This window comes from Onychostoma macrolepis, chromosome 23, assembly GCF_012432095.1.
Source record: "Onychostoma macrolepis isolate SWU-2019 chromosome 23, ASM1243209v1, whole genome shotgun sequence".
Lineage (NCBI taxonomy): Eukaryota > Metazoa > Chordata > Actinopteri > Cypriniformes > Cyprinidae > Onychostoma > Onychostoma macrolepis.
The window spans coordinates 23,295,819-23,317,843 of record NC_081177.1 but is presented as its reverse complement, the minus strand read 5'-3'; the positions used below and the strand labels follow the sequence as shown (position 1 = coordinate 23,317,843).

Below are 22,025 nucleotides of genomic sequence, written 5' to 3'. Positions count from 1 at the left end.
TTAAACTTATTATTTAAAATTATTTCAGTGTGTGTATCAGTACTTTTTAAATATTTCCAGCACATTTTAACAACGCCGTGAATAACTGTTTGGATGCATTATTTAAGAGATTTAAGTACTGTATAACATTGGTAGCTCTCATTTTTAAAAATGAGCTCCCGAATGAAATAAGGTTGGAGACCCCTGCTCTACAGCGATCTGTCACGACACAATAAAGAGCCACAAAACAGAATTTATAGTTTGAATTTCTTTTAAAAAATGACAAAATTTGAAAGTTGAGACTTGGTTTCTTATGTAAAGTAACTTGCTCTGTCTTGTCTGTCGGCGCGTTGTCAAGTTTCCTCTTTGCTCCGCTATGTATTTTTCACCGATGTGTTGCGTGAGAGCACCATGGCTTGTCGGACATACCAACAGTAACAAAGAGGGGCGGGTTTTTGCAAAGGGTCAAATAATATTAATATTAATATTTTTACACAGTACTCATGCTTAACATTTTAGTCATAAAATAAGAATTTACACATTTGTAGACATAAAACACACATGCAAAGGCTGCTCTGCTCTGGGCCTGAACCTGTTCTCATGAGTTAACTAACAAATTCCCATCTTCTAATGCGGGTGTGTGTATTTGTGTCTTTGAGAATTCATTATCATTCCTCTCTTTCCTCAAAGGTGCAGAAGTGACGGAACCCAACATTTCCGACAGCCGCGGCGAGCGCATGGACCTCCTGGTAAAGCAGGAGGAGGCCGCAGCGGGGGACGGCGGGTTTCTGTCTGGGGAGCGGGATGAGGCCGTGGCCCAGGAGAGAGGGGGCTCAGTGGCCAACCTGCGAGCCGCCCTCATGAGCAAGAACAGCTTGTTGTCTCTGGGGGCAGAGATGCTCGGAGAGGAGAACCAGCTTCTGTTCGACTACCTGCCCAAGGGAGGACACTCGCTCTCCCGTAAGTCACACTGTGGTCCGCTGCTCTCGCTCATGGAGTTTCCAATAGAGCCCAATAGGGAATCTTAGGTTCTGATAGAATCCCACTGGGATGTAGATGTGCTCCTACCTGAATGATATATGCTGTGTGTTACATGCTATCACTGGGTGCATAAAGACTGTCCTATAGTCTCTATAAACCATAGGGTCCTGTAGGGACCTTTAGGTACTTGTACACTGGACTGTATGTTCTGTTGAGTTTTTGTAGGTCTCCTACATAAACGATGTTTCGAGAGTTTCTATATGAACTTGTATGTGGTCCTGCTAGAATGATAAAGGCTGTGCTGTTACCACAAACCTTGGAGTTTCCTAAATAGGGACTCTTAGGCTTTGGGATCTTTTGCTACCATTGCATGCTTGAAACCTCTCCTATAGGTTTCTGTATGTCTTTTGTAAACCTCTGTGTCCCTGTGAAGTCTTTGTGAGTAACGTAGCATCCTGCTGACTTACACAAACCCCTGTGTCATCTATAGGCTCTGATGGAATCCTATTAGTTGACCATGTCTTAGAGACTACGTCGGTGTGGATGACTGTGTTTGAGTGAGGAATGCATTTTCTGCATTAAGGTTATAGGTTAAAATGTATATGGATCCTGTAATTGGTTGCCATTTCTTTAACGTTTTTCATCACTTTTAATCAAGGTCATGATTTCATTTCAGTGGTTTAAAGCAGCTATAGATGTAGTTTAGACTGTTTAAAATGAACAGCCATTTCATACTGTAGCTTTAAAGCTGACATGTCGTATTTGACCTTCATGTTCCATTCAGTAATTGTGCTCTAAAATTGTCCATCTGAAAATCAGTTTTGCAGATATTTTAAAATGTATTAATGATGGAAAGGAAAACGTTGAAACTAAGGAAATGACGCTTTTTTTCTCTATATTTTGTCTTTTTTTATACAATGCAATGTCTACAATGCAAGATGATTTTATATTTAATATTAACAAATTAATTATTTTGTGTTATTATTAATTAAATATTATGTGTTATTATTAATTAATTATTAAGTATTTTGATTATGTGTTATTCAACACTGGGAACACAAGGAATATATTTACAAAATTGCATGATGACATATTTAGAACATTGATAATATTCACTCATTCACATGAAATTCCAGATGCGTATGTGTGTGTGTGAATATCTTTTTTTTATTTTTTATGATGGGACAATGATGTGAAGACTGCAGCCGTGTTACTTCAGTTTGCTCTTAACGACTCTAGATACATGTAAAATCGTGTGTTGAATGGCTGCAGAGAAGGCAGTGTTGAATCTGAATGTACTCAGCCGAGAAAGAACTAGTTTCTAGACTGTAGTTTGTCATATTTAGATGCGTCCATACATATTTATGCCCTCAACAAGTTCTTTTGTTGAAGTGTGTGCGAGTAGTAACATTTTTGTGGTAGAATACGTCCTCCAAAAACACCAGAGCTTTTATGAATGGCACTGAATTTCATAAAAGCTTTGGGATCGTCAAACCCAATTTTTGCCCACACTCAATCACTTTGTCAAAGTATTGAATGTGTGTGGCTCTGAGTGTGTTATGTTATTTTTGGCTTATTCCTTTGTGAGTTTATGTCTCCTTCTCTCCCTTTCTTTGCCTCTCTCTCTCCCTCTGTCCTGGGTTGGTAATTGTCTCTTTTGTCTGTTTAAGTTCAGTCTTCTGAATAGGAGAGGGAGGACAACTCTGAACCACTCCTGCTCTTAAAACCCTTAGGGCAGGCTCAAGAGTGTGTGTTTGCTGAACTACATTAAGTCTTAATGGCCACTCTTGAGGATGAAACACAGTGGCTGTCACTCACGCCACAGGAGCTTTTGTCTCCCAAACTCCAGCTAAAAGACGACGTACAGGAGCATTAATCTGATCATCTTGCTAATGTACGAATCTTGCCTTCCACCAGCACTGCCAGGATGTTCCTGTGATCTTTACTTCCGGCTTAAAGTCAACATGAAACACCATTCGCAACCCATTTTACCCATTGTGACATGACATATTTCAGAGGATTTTATCCTTTGCGAATTGATTGGATTGTAAAAAGTGGACTTTAAATGGGAGGCTTTGTCAGTTAAGAGGTCTTGGTGACATCAGCTAAAAATGTAAGTTGTTTCAGAGGAAAGTTTACAGAGATAAAAAATTTTCTTTGGAATAACTTAACGACTCACAAATAGTTTAAAAATGAATATGTCATAATTTACTAACCATCCAAACCTGAGAGACTTTCTTTCTTCAGTAAATGGAAGAAAAAAGGTAAACCAAACCAACATTATTCAGAGCGCAATAAAAATGGTTCATACGAACCACATTGTGTGTTTGTATATATTCCAAGTCTTCTGAAGTCATTTGGTAGCGTTGTGTGAGAAACAGACTGAATTTTTTGTAGTGTTCACTAGGCTTGGGCGGTATCCAAATTTTGATACCGTCAAACCTCCTCCCTATTTTACCTCGGTATACGGTATTACCGTGAATAATAAAAAAATTATGACATAAGGCTCAGACAGTGTCACCAAACTGTTGGCTTGTGCCTAAACCATTCAGAAACTGAATACCAAACACTAATACTGAAACAATAACAAAATAACATGCACAACAATATTAACAACTTTTATTAGCAACAAATAGCAGTTTAGAAAAAAGTGCAAATACAACAGTCAAACAGAATTAAATTAACAAACATCCAGAACAGTTTTTGCGCAGAGACGCGCACACAAATCAATTAAATTAAATCACACCGCCTGAACAACTTTTAATAACAAAGAGCAGCTTATAAAAAAAGTGCAAATAGACCCACAACAGTCAACCAGAGTTGAATTAACATAAACATCCATATTATAAAAAGTATTGCAAAGCGGCTGTCGGTGGACCTAGATGTTGTTGGTCCTGCATCGGGAGGCGTTGAAACTGTTGCACTGAGTGAACTCGGGTCCATCCTCGCAGCAGTGTGAGTGGATGGTGGTTTCGTATATGCGACCTTAGGTTCGAGGTATTTCCATCTCTCGCGGTCACCTTTTTGTTGCACAATTTGCAAATTGCCTCGTCCGTATTTACCGCCTCTCCCTTCTCGTTCGGTCGAAACCCGAAATACTGCCAAACTGCAGAAGTTGTGTTCTTTTTCGAGACCAGGTCACTTGGTGCGCGACTCGCCATCTTTCCCCCTCTCTCTCGTTCTCCTCCACGCTGTCACGTGATGACAACCAAGTATACGCATTTTTAGGCATTAAATAAATTATATTTAATATTTAATCCTCGTCTCCTATATAAGTGCTTTGTTTTTTATGACGGTATAACGGTATTGAAACTGATACCGTTGCTATTTTTAGATCCCGCGGTATACCGTATTACCATATTACCGCCCAAGCCTAGTGTTCACTAAACATCTTGACATCTGTTTTAGCTAATCTTGGTGCATTCATCAGAAAAGTAGCAATGCTTGATTCATGAACAATTTTTTGAGTCAAATCTCTCAGAATCTGTTAGTGGTTAGTTCACCTAAATATGAAAATTCTGTCACCCTCACATCGTTCCAAACCCGTAAGACCATCGTTCATCTTCAGAACACAAATTAATATATTTTTTATAAAATCCGAGAGGTTTCTGACCCTGCATAGACAGCAACGCAACTGACAGTTTCAAGGCCCAGAAACGTAGTAAGGACATCATTAAAATAGTCCATGTGACATCAGTGGTTCAACCATAATTTTATGAAGCTATGAGAATAAAGAAAACAAAAATAACTACTTTAATTTTCATTTTTGGGTGAACTATCCCTTTAATCCAGTTAAATAATTGGTCTAAATGAAATCAGATTTTTGAGTTCAAAACCAAATTTGGTCACTCCGAGCTAGCTTAAAGTTTCAGATTTTGAATAAAATGCACAAGTTGTATGGATCAATTTTATGGTGCTTTACATCCCTTATGAAGCTTGAAAGAAAACTCCACTGGTTTGAAACTACCTTAAGGAATGTAAATAATGAGACATTTTCAATTTTGGGTGAAGTGTCCCTGCAAGACCAGTATATTAAAAATGTAAACCGATTTGTTATTTCATGTTGATTTTATTGGAGAGATGAAAATCCATTTTTTAACATCTCAAACATGAAAAGGCTTGTATTGAAGTCAGCACACACACACACACACACACACACACACACTCACACAGGCTCTCGTTAATATGTAACCGATCAACTGATGATAGTTTGGGGTTCTGCGCCCCTCTAAAACAAACAGCGCTCGTTGAACCGTACCGCTCTGACGGATCACTAGTCGCCCTCCTCTCCCAAACTTCAAAGTAGATTTGTTGAAGTCTCTGGGAAAGGAATTGATTTGATCGAGCCGAGCGGGTCACGGCGGGTCCCCTTGCGTCCTGCAGGCTGCTGTGATTAACCCAGATAGTGTGTTATTGGCTGATCCTGGGTCAGGTTTGGTGGTGTGATTTGCTTTAGGTGTGTGTCTGTCTTCTCTACTGATCTATACACACTGACAGCAGGCTGACAACCTGTCCTCTTCAACGCCACTGCCGGAGTCTCAGGGGAAGTTAGTGTGTGTGTGTGTGTGTGTGTGTGTGGTTTCATGTGTACAGATATACAAATTTGCACTTACTAGGAATCAGTGAGTTGTTCCAAAGAAAGAACCATCTACAGTACACACTTGATGTATATTCCAAACCACAGTGTGAATATCAAATGATACACAGTTAATACAACAATAATGCAATCACAACACTGTAATACAATACAATACAGAACTTGTACAATACTGCACATGGGCTTGTATGCATATAATATATAGAGAACAAAATATGTTTATATTTATGAATATACATATACAGTACAGTAAGAATACTGTATTCTGTAACACTGAATTTGACCTTACTCGTATTTGTAGATGCAAGATCACAAGTTACAAGTTAAATTAAGTTAAAAGTTTGGCCATACTTGTCTGAATTTGCCTTACAAATATGCTTAGGGTCAGATTTACTAAACAGGGCAAATTAGTGCGACAGCGCAATTCCGAAACAGTGCTGATGTGCGTGGAAATTTTTGCGGGGTGATTTACTGACAACGTGCAAATTAAAGAACGCAGACGCAACATCTCATTTACAAATCGACCAAATTAGCATAATTGCAAATAAGCAGAGCCGATGCTCATCAGGTGCGGATGATCTACTTATGACACAGGTGCAAAATAGTTATAAGACATGCTTTTTTGGGGTGTTAAATAATGGCGCAAGACCAGTAATTTGACAAGCGCAAATGTTAGTAAATCACGTTGCGTGATTCATTTAAATACTCTCCCATAAATTTTGCGTATGAAAGGTAAACTCCTACAAATGCATATTCAATATGGTCAGGCACAAAAATAACTCTGTCCACTCCTTTTTTTAGCGCTAATTCATCACTGCATGTCTTTAGTAAATCCTGACAGTACTATTTTAATGCCAAAAGATGGTATGCGCTGGTGCACGCTGCTCTGGCAACTCACCTCTTTTTTTTTTTCTAGATATTTGCCTGTGCCAAAAATAAATAAAATAAAAAACAAATGAACAAATTAAATTTATGCATGATAAGAAATGTATGTAAACACATTCAGTCCTGTATTAAGAGATTGTAAAGCGATGCCACAAAACATTACTTGACTAAATACCATCGCTTTAATTAATTAATTTATTAATTAATCAATCTATTATTATTATTATTATTATTCATTTTAAACAGTACTTCCACAGCACTACAATTCTTTAAAAAAATGATATTGGATAAACACAAACTCAGCCCAAGCTTAGATTGGCACTCTTGATTGTAAAACATTTCTGAAGTATTGACATGAACCAGAGCAAATTCAGTTTAAATTACTGTAGATGGGACATGCTGGAGTGCAATTTGGATGTTAGTTAGAACCAAGTAAATTCAATTGCTTTTTTAAGTGGAATTCAAATGAATGTGCTCATAATTGTGCATCTGTTGGCAATCTGTCAGCAAAAGTGAGCTGAATTTTTGGTTATTTTTGGGATGAAATTTCATTAAATTGGACCTGAGCATGTGCCTTCCTGGTTGGGTGTAAATGCTTCACTAATGAAGGTAAAACTGTCCTGCAGTTCGAGCTATTTGTCTGCTTCCTTTTTTTTTGCAGAATTCATAGGTCATTACACTTCTGGGTTCTAGACAGTTTTGTGAATGCTCTGCCCATGCTACAACATGGGCTGTATTCAAATATGCATATTTCCCTTCTATATAAGCTGAAAAATAATACATTAAAAGAGTATTATATCAGAATTCACAGTTTTCATAAAATAGTCCACAAAAAGTACCCAGATGACCTACTATTTCGACTATTTAGTACTATTTACTATCACATTTGTATGGAAGATGCATGTAGGTCACATGACAATAACAACATAGTGAATGTAGTACGTTCAGATTAAATTCATACTACGCACATTCATACTACATAGAACAGAGTTATTACTTTTTCAAAAGAACTACCTACTTAGAGAGCATGTGATTTCGTAAGCAGTTCACACAACAAATTGGTCTAAGAAGAATGTGTCTTCCAAACCACATAAAAATATTGTTAGCTGTCAGGTATCATCATGGGAATAACATACGAAGGTTTGTACCGTTTCCGATAGAAAATACACCCTATGACACTGCAGCTGGTGGTTAACCTCAGTTGGCCAGATACCATGTGGTAGTTTCTCGATTCTGGTGTATCATGAGCTATAATAGCATAACATGATTTCCTGTATCCTCCCAGCTACTCATTGTTTCTACATTCAGATGAGCATTTTCTGCCTGTAGATTCCATTAGATTGGGAAACCAACCGTAGGACATGTTACTTTATTTAGATAATTAATAGGAGAGATGTGAAAGTTAGTTCAAGTCTGAAACTAAGCTTTTCAGGCTTGATCTCAAACCCTGACCTGTGATCAGTCTTTAAATTTCTATTGTAATGGACCACGGTTTGTGATCATTAGGTCAAATGCCCGTCCCAGATCCTATCAAACCTGCATTACATTGTTTTCACTTACCCCCCGAAGAATTTCCTGAAAAGTTTTGCAACCGCCATCAAAAAACCTAAGTGCACTTTAGTTGGGAATTTTAGAAATGAGAGAATGACAGTGGACTGATGGTTTGATGTGAACCATACATTCAGTTTCAATTACTGTTAATTGATGTAGGGGAGTTTGCAGCACGGCTACATTTAAACATTGCAGACAAAAGGAAGGAGAAATGAGAGGGTGATGTGTGCTAAATGAGAGTGGACGTGTAGGAGAGGAGAATTCCAGGAATCTGTTCGTGGTTGGGCATTACTGTAGCATGTGCATCTGTCCACTTAGTGCTTAACCAGCAACTCCAGCATATTCCCAACAGCAGGAGTCCACAAACATTCTTGTCCAAAAAAGACAAAATGTACATTCAGAAACACAGTGGCTTGAAAGAAGCTCAGTCTCGTATATACTGTCTATTCAGATGACCTTGAATATAGTAGAGGTCTAGCATACGTCTGAAAAAATGAAATATGTTTGTTATTAAATTGCAAACGTTAAATGTAAAAGAAGACATTGTGGCAGACAAGTGAATCATTGAATAAAAATACCAAACAGTGAATTTAGAAGTCTAAAGATGCAGTCACATACACTGTTGTTCGGGAATTTTTGGAGGTGAAATCCAGTCATGCTTTCAGGAATTTTGCGTGAAGACGAAAGATTTCCAAAAAAAGTTCTAATTAGGTTCAGTTGGTCATGTCGGTTTGCTGAGTTGAGACACAGAAAACTGCTTTTTTTCACGGTGACTACTGTCTGAATTGTGATTCATACAATGCTACACTACTGAGTTTTTTTTTTCCCAGCAAAATGTCACTAATTTTACTGTACCTTAATGCAGACCAACATCTGCATCTATTGCGTCATGTCTTGCGGCATGAGTACCATTTCTTAGAATGCAGTGTCAAGATAAGTAGTTTGAAAAGCTTTGAAAATGCATCTTGAGGTGCAACTTGCTAAGAAAAAATTCCTTAATGCAGAATTGCATAGAGGTCATAAGGCATGATTAATTTTTTTCTAAATAATCACATTGAAATAACACATTAAATTGACAGTCCTGATTTTTATACATCAAAGCTATGTGTTTCTAAACAGTAAAGACAAATCATTCCTCAAAATGTCACATTTGTCCCTCTACATTCTATAATTGGTGTAAATATTTCACCTTTCTCTGAACCTTTGCCTCTGCTACTCTTGGTTTCTGTCATGTAGCATGGTTACGGTCTATTTTGTGTATATCCTGTTTGAACTTTTGCACAGATTCTGGCAAGTAGCCTGACATGGTTTTTTTTTTTTTTAATAAAGAGAACGTCCGCCATCATTTAAAAGCCTCTTCTTTCCTATTTCTTTATCTCTCACTTACACACACACACACACACACACACATGCGGCTATCCCTTGCGTGTGCACGTGGGTGGATGGAGAGGACCAAAAAAAAAGCGAGCGAGAGAGGCCAAGCCCTAGCCCCACAACGGTCTCTTCATCTCTTCCCTCCTCTCCCTCTCTGGTTCTAAATGAAGGCTATGTGTGCCCCTTGCCCCCTTCCCCTCCTCCTCCTCTTCCTCCTCCTCCTCCTATCTCTCTGCTGCTGTGTGGAAGATGGCCGCTGGTCTGAGAGTAGGTGGGTGAGACTCATTTCCTGTGCTCCTCAGGGCCTCGTTGCTCCAATGGCAGCAGCAGCTCCCACCATCCAGGGGCCCTGTTTGGTAGCAAACACGGGGCATCTACATCTTCTCCTCCGTCTACTCTTCCTCCTCTTCCTCTTCTACTGCCGCCTCCGCCATCTGTGCCACGGCCCCCAGGGGCCCTCTGTATGCCACAGTCTGGGGGCCCCCCAGACAAGCTCTATGCGGAACGGGCCCTGAAGGCCTCACCGACTGAGGTAAGTCCAACAAACACCCAATAGGCCACTTATCCTTCTGCTTTGTGTGTCTCTTGATATATAGCTCCTCTTTAAGAATCTGTCGGATTGTTGTGGATGATTTGTTGCTTTTTTGCATTGCCTGCTCTGTTCCTGCATGTTCTCTTTTTCTGTTAATTCATGTTTCTGCTTTTTCTTCCTTTCTGTGAGAAAAATAAAGGCCTGTGTGCAGGGATTTCTGCATATTCCAAAGATTTCCCCATATTTGGATCACTTGATAGTCACAAAATTCACATCTGACCAGAACCAATCAAATCATCCATAACACATTTTACCATATTCCACAGAATTCTGCCAATTTTCCCCCAAAATTAGTGTAAAAAATTTTCGGACGTCTATCGTCCTCTGTGCATTTGTCATTCTGATGAATATAATGACGACTTCCGCAGCTGAGGATCTTCTGATAAGAGGGGGATCCAGGTGGCGGTAGAAATCAATAGTGATGGACAATGCAGAGGGGCAGGGTCGGTTTTTGTTTTCTTGAGTGAGAGCAGGAAATTGCATTCTCCCCGTGTGTGCTGAGGTGGCATTTGGTTTCGCAGGACCTCCCCCCCAAGAAGTTGTACCATCTCTGTGGACAAGCCATCTGTTTGCTTAAACCATAATGTGTCACTCTTACGCAAGAGAGGGCGGACCGAGAACGAGGGGGATGGGGCGCACCTATACACGTACAAGCTGCATGCATCTCAGAGCACGGGGGGAAAAAAAACACAATCGGATCTGCAACCCTCCACCTCCCAAACAAATACACACCTCTCCTCATGGACAATACTTAATATCCTCTTGTGTCCCAAGAGTCTTCTCTTTGTCTCCACCTGTTGGATATGCAGTTGAGAAACCCAAGCTGAATGAATAAAAATAATAGACAAACCAATAAAACTTTATGCAAATATGTAAACGTCAGTAAAATAAGATTTATTGACTTTGCTAGACTTTTTAAGAGAATATATCTTAGATTAAATTTTTCTTACCCTACTAGTTATATATATATATTAGAAAAATTATCAATTTACTCTATAGATATGAATATATACACAAAAGCAAAACTGCTCAAGAGTAAGATAATTTAGATTTTTCTTACTTTACTAGCAAAGACTTACATTATTTAGAGGTTACATTTTAGAATTATAATATACATGTATATTTAAAAGTAGAAAGTACATTATTATGAATATGTTTTACCATTAATTAGCAAAAAATACTAATTAAAGACTTTAAAAAATTTGATATATTATTTATATGTTTAAATTCTGTTTATTTATTTTTTGCATTAAAGACCATGTCAACTTTTTTTGCATGCTATCTTTTGCGTCTCAGGTTTTGTTGCTTCAACTGTTTTGCAGCCAACTGTTTCTTTGCTTTTCTTTTTTCTTCAAGGGTCCTGTCTGTCTCTTCTGTTTCTAGTGTGTATGTTTGTGTGTTTTACCTTATTAACTTGCATGCCTCAGGAGTACACACCTCAATACAGACCTGTGCTCAGAAGTACACAAGTGTTGATGTGCATGTGTGTGTATTCTTACAGGAGGAAATGCAAGAAGACAATAGTCCAAATAACAATGCAGGTACGCGTGGCGTCTGTGACGCCGATGGCCCGCCACATGATTGCCTGTTATTTTTCACATACATAAGCCAATATCCTGGCGTTAGTTCTCACCTCTCTCTCCCTCCCTCCCTCTCCCTCTCAGGGCTGGAGCGTATCCAGGTTCCTGTAGAGGAAGATCAGATGGTGGAGGAGAAGCATGGAGTGTGTGTGGCGGAGGTGCAGGGCGGAGGGCCGGGCTGGCGGCAGGAGCTTGCCTGCTCTCTGTGTAAGCAACTGTTTAGCAGCCTGCTTCAACTGAGACAGCACGAATACAGCCACACGCTCTCGCTCATGGCCCTCTCGCTGGACTGCCTCGACCATCATCGCCCCCTAGTGGCCCCGTCTCCGCTCAACCCTCCGCCAGCGCGCTACCATTGCTCACAGTGTCCCGCCAGCTTCACCCTCAAGTCTAACGCCGACCGCCACGAGAAGACCATCCACCTCAAACGGAAGCTGATGCAGTGCATGTACTGCCTCAAGCACTTCCGCGACCGAACAGACCTGAACCGCCACCTGTCGTCCGTGCATTCCAGCGAGCGCATCTACACATGTCCCGCTTGCTCCCGAACCTTCAGCACACAGAAAAACCTGGCTACCCACGGCAAGGTCTGCTGTCAGTCAGGAATCTCGCCCACAGAGCAGCTGTGGAACCTGCACAGCTTAAAGGAAGATGACCATATCCGTATAGACGACTGATTCTGCAAACCAGCAACATTTATTACTTGATTACAAAGGGAATGTGATACAAAGTTCAGGTCATCCCAAATCAGGCCTCCCCCAACTTTTGGCCACAGCACTGTTGACATTTCTACACTTTTTTTACTGTACTTCAGATTTGTATGTTCTTCAAATACCTAAATCGGCAGGTTTTTTTATGACTACTGCATATGGCTCCTGAGGCACAAATGCTATGCAAAATAAAGACATTTTATGTCATTTCTCTTGTCGCATATAGAGCTGTCTGCTTTGTATACCACGCAGGATTATTCAAGGTTTTACTGAAGACTGGAGAACATAGAGATCTCAGTGCATTGGATGCCAATGCTTTTTCATTCTGGGTGGCTTCGCACCCCTCTCTTTACCAGCGAACTAATCTTATTATGCTTAGATGGACTCAGGCGCAGGGGTCTCTGTAACTTACCGAGTAGTGAATTCAGCTGTTAAACCTGTGCACGATGCTGCCCTCTGCAGGAAAATCTCTCTGTTGTATTCTGCACTTGAGTGTGACAAGATGATTAGGGATGAGGAAGATTAGAGAATGTCCTAAATCTTTCAGCAAGCTATGTTGTCTTCAAATGTATGTGTGTGTGTGTGTGTGTGTGTGTGTGTGAGAGAGAGTGCATTGAATCATGTCAGTAATTAGCTCTTCTCGGCTCTCACCCATGCTGACCCTAAATCGCACTGATAAAGGAGATGTGAGAGGAAAAGACGTAAGTCCTTTAAAGTTGTGACCGGTTGTGACCTCACACTAGCCTCCAAACCTGACCGTAACAGCCAGTAGAAAAGTAAGAGGATTGAAGATGTTTCTGGACCCCTGATGGATCTAAATTATAGTTGTGTTTTTATATGTCTAATGTTAAATCTCATAGAGCACCTATTTTTGGGTGATTGTTGAAGATGGAAGTGTCAAAAGTGAATTAAGATCTTTTCTTTTAATCTTGAAAGTTAGCTGTGTCATTGACTGGTCAGACCACAAATGTATCAAGTAGAGTTCTGGGAAATCTTCAAAGCAGTCTACACTTGTAGTAATACCTGGAGGAGAAGTTGTTACGTTAATTGCAATTTTCACACAACATATGTCATACAGTTATGACAAGTTCATTAGTGTATCAGTGGGCGCTTACACTCTAGAGGAAGCTCTGATTGAGCATTCAGCAGATAAGGGATGTGTTAGATCCATTTTGAGAGTGTGGAAGAGGTTGAAATCGAGTGAAAATACAGCAAATGGATTACTGAAGCTCAACTCACCTCTCTAAAAATCTCTGCGATTGGTCAACAAATGCCTGTCGGTGCGCACTGCACCAGAAGTAGTCAGCGTTTTCACAACTTTCGAGTGTCATTCATTTTTCCTCTTTGAAATCAATGGATTTGCAGTATTGCAGTAAATCAGTTGTGGCAGAAACTGTGAATGTTTCGGCATTCTTACTGACACCGCAGTGAAAAAGAAAAGTGGATTGTCACACTAGAACCACCTAAAATTACCCACAAGTCTTATACCCAAGTATGCAAAAGGCCTCTTCTTTTTGCTGTTTTTTTTTTTTTTTTTTTGTTTCTCAGAAAATAAGATGTTTGTCTGGTGTCTTTGTAAAGATTTTGAAGGCCTCAAAGACTTTTCACATAGACTATCCAATCTGTGTATCATATGTAAAGCTTTGTTGTGTCAAACAAAATATCTGCTTGGTCTACTTGGAACAATTTCGAAGTTACAGAATGAAAGCATGACAGTTATCTTTCAAACTGTTAAGTGTGTTGCTGCACTGAATGTGGGGTGATTTGTGAAAGGAATCAATGTTTATCGCCTATGCAAAGAGAGAGAGAGAGAGAGAGATTTGCACTGAAGTTTTCAAGGTCTTAGCACATTCTCCTCAGGAAACGAAAGGACTGATGCATTCTGATATTGTCAAAAGAGGTTTGAATGGTGGGTGTAAAAACGCATCAGAAATCTCAGTCACAACTGTTTTCAATTGCACTATTTTTTTATTACCAAAATTTTAAAAAAAAATCCTTTAGACTAAAACCACAGATTTCTGTAAATTATGTATTTTGTAACAGTACTATTGTGTAACTGGTTGGATGTAATTTTTTAGACAATAAATTTTAACGTAAAGCATCATGAAAACTGTGGTCATTTTATTTTACAAATAATAAAAATAAATTGAGAACCTGTAATGAAAAACATCACCAGCTAAAGATTTGTAGTACTACCGTTTTATTTGGATGGTTACAAGGGGTTTATTTGCTACCTTAAATTTAAGCTTGTTGTCATAGATCAGATCTGAGCATCAGGTTTTTAAAAAGTGTAGATTGTCAGTTCCACGGCAGCTGTTCAAATTCTGAAGTAGTAAATGTGAAACGTGTTGGTTTGGCCATTTCAGCTGCACATGCTCATCAGGTCTTTCATATGTATGGATTATTAGGTAAACCTGGGCTTCAGGTTTGTTCTTACCTAAATGGTGCTCATCCGCTTATTAGCTGAGCCAGTCTAGACCAATACCTAATGAGATTACAGTCATCACAGTATGAATAACACAAAGCACATGCCTCTGTCTGAATCTTTTACTAACAGAAGATGGAAAAATTAGAACAAGAACAAGTAGTGGAATTGCTGTTTGGTTTTGTGAGTTTGGGTTGATAATTTGTGAAGCAATTGTTCAGCAAACAATAGGAAGCTATGCTATTCTGCGTTGTGGGTTTTTCATCTTTCTTTGTTGAATTTGAGCAGTAAAATCTGTTTCGGTGCTGTGGTTGCTAGGGAAACTGTCTTTTGGGGCTGCTTTTGGTAGCTAAGGGCAGGTGAGTTAGGGAGAGTATCCCTCTTGCAGTTTGTCAGTGCTTTGGCTATCTTCAGTATCTACCACTAGATGACACAGTGAAAGGATAGGAGGAATTGGACAGGAAATACAGTAACTGATGTGAAAGTAGCATTTATAATAATATGATAAACAGTGACAATTTAGAGGTGACTTTTTCCCTTGATTAAAAAGGGAAAATACAAATATTTCGATTTAATTATATGCTCATTAATAATGTCTCAATGTTTTTCTTTTTATGTTTTTGGTAATTTCCATTATTCTCAAATGGTGATATTCATTGCATTTTTTGTACTCTTGTACAGTGAAAAGAACTGTAATACAATATAATATCACATATAGCATACACGTTACCATACTGCAAGCTACCATAATACTTGACAATATATATAGATACTATTTATTTGCATTACAATAATACATTTTTGGTACTTTATAATATGTTTCAGTATTTTTAACATTATTTAATGAAATATCTGACAAGAAATAGCACTAAATAATACTTTTAAAGCATTAATTAAAGTTTATGTCAATTTTTACATAGATATATTTTTAACATTTCAGATTTTATAAATTAACATTAATGTATTATAGATGAGGTCCGTGTATCATCCAATCATCCAGTTATTCCATTCAATCTGGCAAAAAAAAAAAAACAGTATCATCAGAAGCATAATTAATGTTACATATAAAAGTAATACACAACCCTCTCTATCAGCGTATGAATTAATGTAGTACAGAAGACGGGGCTCTTTGACCAATCAAATGTAAGGGGCTTTTCAGCACCGCCCACATGTGTGAATGAAATATTGAAGCCATAAACCGATTTGTAAACCACAAACAAAATAAGAGATGTCAAGCCAAGTCAAACCCCCCCCCACCCCAAAAAACCTTACATTTCTCGACTATATTCCCCCACAGAATGCCAACTTTAAATTTTTGGTTCATACAGAAAAAACAGAAAAACAAAATATTGACAATTTTTTCCCATTTTTTCGTTTGAATGGAATAATTGAATGATCAGATGAACTGATCAACAATATAATATTTATAAACTGATATTGGCCTAAATTGTTGCTCATCGTTAGTTTAAATTGCCTAATGCACTGATCAATATTTTACCAAATTACCAAACAGGGTTGCCAGGTCTGTGAAACCAAAACCAGTCCATTTGTTAATCAAAACTAGCCCAACATGAGCCCAATCATGTTCTTTGCCTCAGTTTTCCCCTTTGTCAGGGGAGTCCCTCCATCAAAATCACGTTCCGGTGAAATCACTTGAAAGCCCCTGACTTCAAAAACAACCAGCAACCTGTTGTCGCAACAGTGTAAAAGTCACCCTATTTCGCAGTAAAACTGCAGACTTCGCAACCCTGTTAACAAATTTGTTTGTGCATCAGTAGTGTGAAATTTGGGGCGGATGAATGCTTTGCTGTCGAGAAAGTACTGTCACAATGTATTTAAAAAAATGGTGCTTGTAATGGGCATTTTTTTTCATTAAAGCTGCAGTCCGTAACTTTTTTTGGTTAAAAATTATCCGAAATCAATATTTGAGCAAGTACATAACCAGCCAGTGTTCAAAACTATCACCTTACTTTAGCCCGATTCACAACGGTTAGCTTATAATAATGTTTTCTAATTCGAGTGGTACGGGTAGGTTTTCGCAGGAAATTCGAGCATGGTACTGCGTCATTACGTCACGTCTGTAAACATAAAGAAGTTGTCCCGGCTACTAGGCTATCACATGTGAGGACCCTGCAGGTGACGGAACGTTTAGCCTTTTCTCACAGCAGCTAGAATAATTAAATGTATCATTTTGATGGCGGATTGTAATCCAGAAAGTATTATGTGTTTATGAAACACATGTGAATGAAATTAAATTATATTCCAGTTTTAAATGTGCTTCTGATTACAGATAGCCTGAGATTACACAAGATTTGTATTTTAAAGAAAACCAGTTTGAAGGGAGCATAGTTTGCTTTTTGGGTTAAAAGAATTTCTTAATATGAAATTCGAATGGCATGAAATTTAGATTAGACTGTACAGAAATTGAAATCTACACGCTAATACACACTATACTCATAGTGATGCAATGCTAGTGTTGTTAATTTGAGAATAAAGTATAACAATAATAATAATTTGCACGGTTTGATGTGATATGAGCTAACCAATCTTTAGATTAAATCACCATTGGTAGCGCGATTTATTGTAATGCTTTTTTCCTCAGTTGGCCAGAACAAACGTGGCAGACTTGTTACTTACTTGTTCAGATGACAATATACAGTGAAAATTCTTATTTGGGTCATATATTCCAAGACGTAGGCTAGAATCTGTGATTGCGAAGTACAGTTAACATCCACAATGGTGCAGTGACTGACAGCTACATACTCCTCAAAACATTAGATTCATCTGCACTGGAGCCGTGCCGACTCACAACCCCACGCAAGCGAGATAATTCCGCAAGTAACTGCCATTCCAGGTTTTCAAACAGAGATGGCGACAAAGAGGGAAAATTTATGGACTGCAGCTTTAAAGGAAAACGCCACCGTTTTTTCATATTCCAATATGTTCTTCCCTCAACTTAGACAAGTTGATATGTATCTCTCCCGTCTCAGTGCATGCACTCAATCGCTCTAGCGCGCGGCGCCACTATGCTAGCGTTTAGCTTAGCACCATTCATTCCTTAGGATCCAAACAGGGATGAATTCAGAAGCCTCCAAACACTTCCATGTTTTCTCTTTTTAAAGACGGTTACATGAGTAGTTACACGAGTAAGTATGGTGACACAAAATAAAACGTGGTGATTTTCTAAGCGGATAAAAAATGATAACTATAATGTATGGCGGAAGAGCACTTCGCAGCATTTCGACCTCGGTGCAGTAATATTATCACTCCTGAAAACTGAGTCTGCTCAAACTTCTACTGATAGTGCAGGCGTGCAGGTCACGTTGGTTGTATTGACGGAAGTTAGAGGGAGAGGGAGGGGGAGTTTTCAGGAGTGATGATATTACTGCGCCGAGGTCGAAGTGCTGTGAAGTGCTCTTCCCCCATACATTATAGTTATCATTTTTTATCCGCTTAGAAAATCACCACGTTTTATTTTGTGTCACCATACTTACTCGTGTAACTACTCATGTAACTGTCTTTAAATAGGGAAAACATGGAAGTGTTTGGAGACTTCTGAATTCATCCCTGTTTGGATCCTAAGGAATGAATGGTGCTAAGCTAAATGCTAGCATAGTGGCGCCGCGCGCTAGAGCGATTGAGTGCACGCACTGAGACGGGAGAGGTACGTATCAACTCGTCTAAGTTGAGGGAAGAACATATTGGAATATGGAAAAATGGAGGCGTTTTCCTTTAAGCAAATTCAGGTTCTTATTTCTTACTTTTCATTTTGAGGTAATATTTGACCTGGACATGTTCTTCCTGTTGGCTAATTTTGATGTAGAGTAATGTCCTCGTTTGGGTCATCCCTTACGGCTTTACAGAATGCTCCTAAAATAAAAATAGCCCTGACTCCACCCATGAAAATAATTAGGGTTAACATGAATGAGCCCGTTATGTTAATGCAGCAATAGCGGCTGTTAATTAAAGTCAGCCTATCCAATAGATAGAGAGAGAGAGAGAGATTAACCCAGTGCTTTGGTAAGTAGGTTTGGCATTAATGCTATGTGCAGGGCTTTAACACTTCTCACATATTAACTCTCATACTTCCAGTGGCTTAACCTGCATGTGTTCAGACTCTGATCAGCTCTCCTCACCTCTCTTCATCTCTATCCACAGTTAATGACTTCACAGTGATCAGGAAGAAGTTTAAGTGCCCATACTGCAGTTTTTCCGCCATGCACCAGTGCATCTTGAAGAGGCACATGCGTTCACATACGGGCGAGAGGCCGTATCCCTGTGAGATCTGCGGGAAAAAGTTCACCCGGAGGGAGCACATGAAACGCCACACGCTGGTGAGTGCAGCACCAACAGGGGGTGGCAGTGAGTGCCAGGACTTAAAGGAATAGTTCCCCCAAAAATGACATTTAAAGCATAGTTTACTCACCCTGAAGTTGTTCGAAAGACGCTATTTTGAAAAATGTGGTTAACCAAACACTTTCCTGTTACCATTGACTTGGCTACTGGCAACTGTTTGGTTAACCACATTCTTAAAAATATCATATTTAGTGTTCAAAAGAAGGAAACTCATACAGGTTTGGAACAACTTGAGGGTGATAATGCCATAATTTTCATTTTGGAGTGAACTATCCCTTAACAGTGACTACCATAACATTTTGGAAGCAATGTCGATTATTACATCTGGATTTTTATAATAAGATCAAATGCAATTACAAATATTAAATATAAATATCTTATGAAAATGTTTGAATTTCAAAGCCAATAGTTTGAAATTTCCTTTCAGGTTTTATTAAGGACTATACAGCATATGTGCTTTTCATAAAGATGTTTGTGTGGGAGACATTCAAGTCTCTAGTGGGCCCCAATTAAATAAGCATTCTGCCATATCCCATAAACCCCTCTTATCTCAGTTTTTCTGCCCTTATTGCCAGCAGTTTTTTAACACCTCCTCTTCTTTTTTCTTTCTTAAAGCCTGTATTTACTGTATCTTCTCAAGGGAAGCACACATAAACAAGCTTTGGCGCATGTTCTTGGTCTCTGTGTGGCTAAGAGACGTGCCACAGAAATTAGCTCTGGTTTTGAGCATATCAAAGGGCCTGTAATAGTGTGACATGATAACAGACAGCGCTGCTTCTGCTTAGCGCTGAAACGTTTAACACCTAAACATTGCTTAATTCATGATCCACACCATGATGGATCGCACCCGATATGCTACACCGCCACATGTTGTCACCGCTTCGTTATAATGTAGTGAAAAATTCAAAGGTCTGCACAAGAGACTGTAATTGGCTGAATGCTTCTCTTCCCTTGTGAATCCAGCAGCGACTGCAGATACATATTTCTGTTTGATATGCTTTTACAGTTTATACTGTATATACATGTAATGCTAATAAAATGTACCACACTAGAGCATGGCATTATAGCAATCACAAGGTCTTGGGTTAGATTCCCAAAGGAATTCCTTATGACGATAAAATGCATACTTTTAATCCAATGTAAGACGCTTTGGATAAAAGTGTATTTCAAATGCATTAAAGTAAATTTCAAAGACATTATAAAGTGCAGATAAATTGCAGATGAAATGTACATTCTGCATTAATGTGGCAAGTTGCTATGTTGCTAGGCAACTGTAAATAGCCTAATGAATTACTATATATCAGTGATTCCCAACATGTAACCTGTATTATTTGGCAAAAATAATTATTGTTAATGAATCAAACTATTTATTGAACATTATGGTCTTTTATCATATTGCTGTTGCTGCAGCATATGCTGAGCAAAAATCTCAGTATAAGTACCTGTTTTAACTGAGTGCATGCTTTACTGTATGTTTTCTAGGACGCGTTAGGATTGATTATTACATACAATATAAATCTGATGCAGTTGCATGCATTTGCAAATATAATTTGAGTGTTTTCCGACCTCAAAATAGCCCAGTGGACCCTGTTTACACGTTTTTATCATTCTCGCTTGATTTTTTGGTGCATAAACACAGACACTATGTTTAGATGGTTTAAGAAACTAGTCTGAGCAACTAGCAGTTAGCTAAGTCTGATTCAAATGAAACTAATGTACCTTTATATGTAACTGACTGACTGGCTTTGCACCACATAGTTCTAGGAACTTAGTTCTAGGATCTAGCCAGCATGGTGGTTCCTAGAGAACCAAATTTCTCCCTTGGGCCATTTTCCTGATTGCATTCGCACTGGCAGCAGGAACTCTGAAGCTGCCGACAGCAACATCTTTATTCGCAGTAGGGATGCACCGAATGTTCGGCAACCGAAATTGTATAAGTAATTGTATATTGAATAAGCGAAAGGACCGAATAAATTGTACCGAACAATGATGTGACGCGATCAAATAGAGGCGCGCTATAATGCAGCAAACACGTCTGCAGTGTGGAAGTATTTAAAACTGTCAGAGAAAGACGTAAAAATCATTCCAAGCACGAAGCACCGACATTTAGAAGCGCGAGTAACATCTGCGCTAAAACACTGTTACTCGTCATTTGCATTTTAACATTAACATTTTTTTTTTTTTAAAGACACGAGACAATGTGATAAGTGCGACAAACATCTTCCCAAATTCGTAATGAAAATCATTTAAATATCTGCATGCTGTTGTCAACAAAAAGAAGCACTAAGATCTTTCTGCGGGTTTCTGCCAAAATAAACTCCATCAACATTCATAAATGTTAGTATTGTAATTTGACTGTTCTGTAAAATAAAATAAAATAAAAAAATAAGACAATAATAATGATAATAATAATAATTACCCTACAACAGCTCTATACATTTATTATAACATTCACAATAGTGTTCAAATTGGGATCTGTAATATGTTTTATGCTCAGCAAGGCTGCATTTATTTGTACAGTAAAAAATACATGCCTGGTTCAAGAAGGGGGTCTCAAAAATGGCCAAAAAAATATTATTTTAGTAACTTATTAATTTTAAGTTAAATTGTGCTTTGTTGGTATAATGTCTGATAGAATGTTAAAAAATGTTCAGTGTTAAGTAAATATTTTTAAATTGTTGTTTTGTAATTGATTTTTGTTTTATTTGAAAAGCAGGACAAAACAGTAAAAAGCAGATTTTGGCTATTTAATTCATGCAGTGGTGCTGGAAAAATAGGCCTACATGGGGAAAACAATGCGAAAAACTGTTCGGTATTCGGCCTTGGCCCAGTGTTTCATTTTGTTCGGCTTCGGCTTCAGCTTCGGCCAAGAATTTTCATTTCGGTGCATCCCTAATTTGCAGCATTTGTGAGTTTAGTGATAACGGAGATGGAATATAAACGCAAAATTTATGCAATTGAAAGAGCATGAAAATCTGACTAAATATCCTATGAC

At 38.6% G+C, this 22,025-nt stretch overlaps 1 protein-coding gene across 6 annotated transcripts in view; it reads left to right on the top strand.

The window, feature by feature from the left end:
* The window catches only part of zbtb46 (zinc finger and BTB domain containing 46), a 109,650-nt gene that overhangs the window by 79,856 nt on the left and 7,769 nt on the right, over positions 1–22,025 (top strand). For 5 of the 6 annotated variants that reach the window (XM_058764518.1, XM_058764522.1, XM_058764519.1 and 2 more), the window contains exons 3-6: positions 670–939; positions 9,670–9,899; positions 11,461–11,500; positions 11,624–17,614. In XM_058764518.1, coding sequence (XP_058620501.1) covers positions 670–939; positions 9,670–9,899; positions 11,461–11,500; positions 11,624–12,216 — 1,133 coding nt within the window. In that variant the 3' untranslated portion in view covers positions 12,217–17,614. Of the gene's footprint in view, positions 1–669; positions 940–9,669; positions 9,900–11,460; positions 11,501–11,623; positions 17,615–18,832; positions 19,009–22,025 lie in introns of those variants that run through there. The other variant, XM_058764523.1, reaches the window with a different exon arrangement.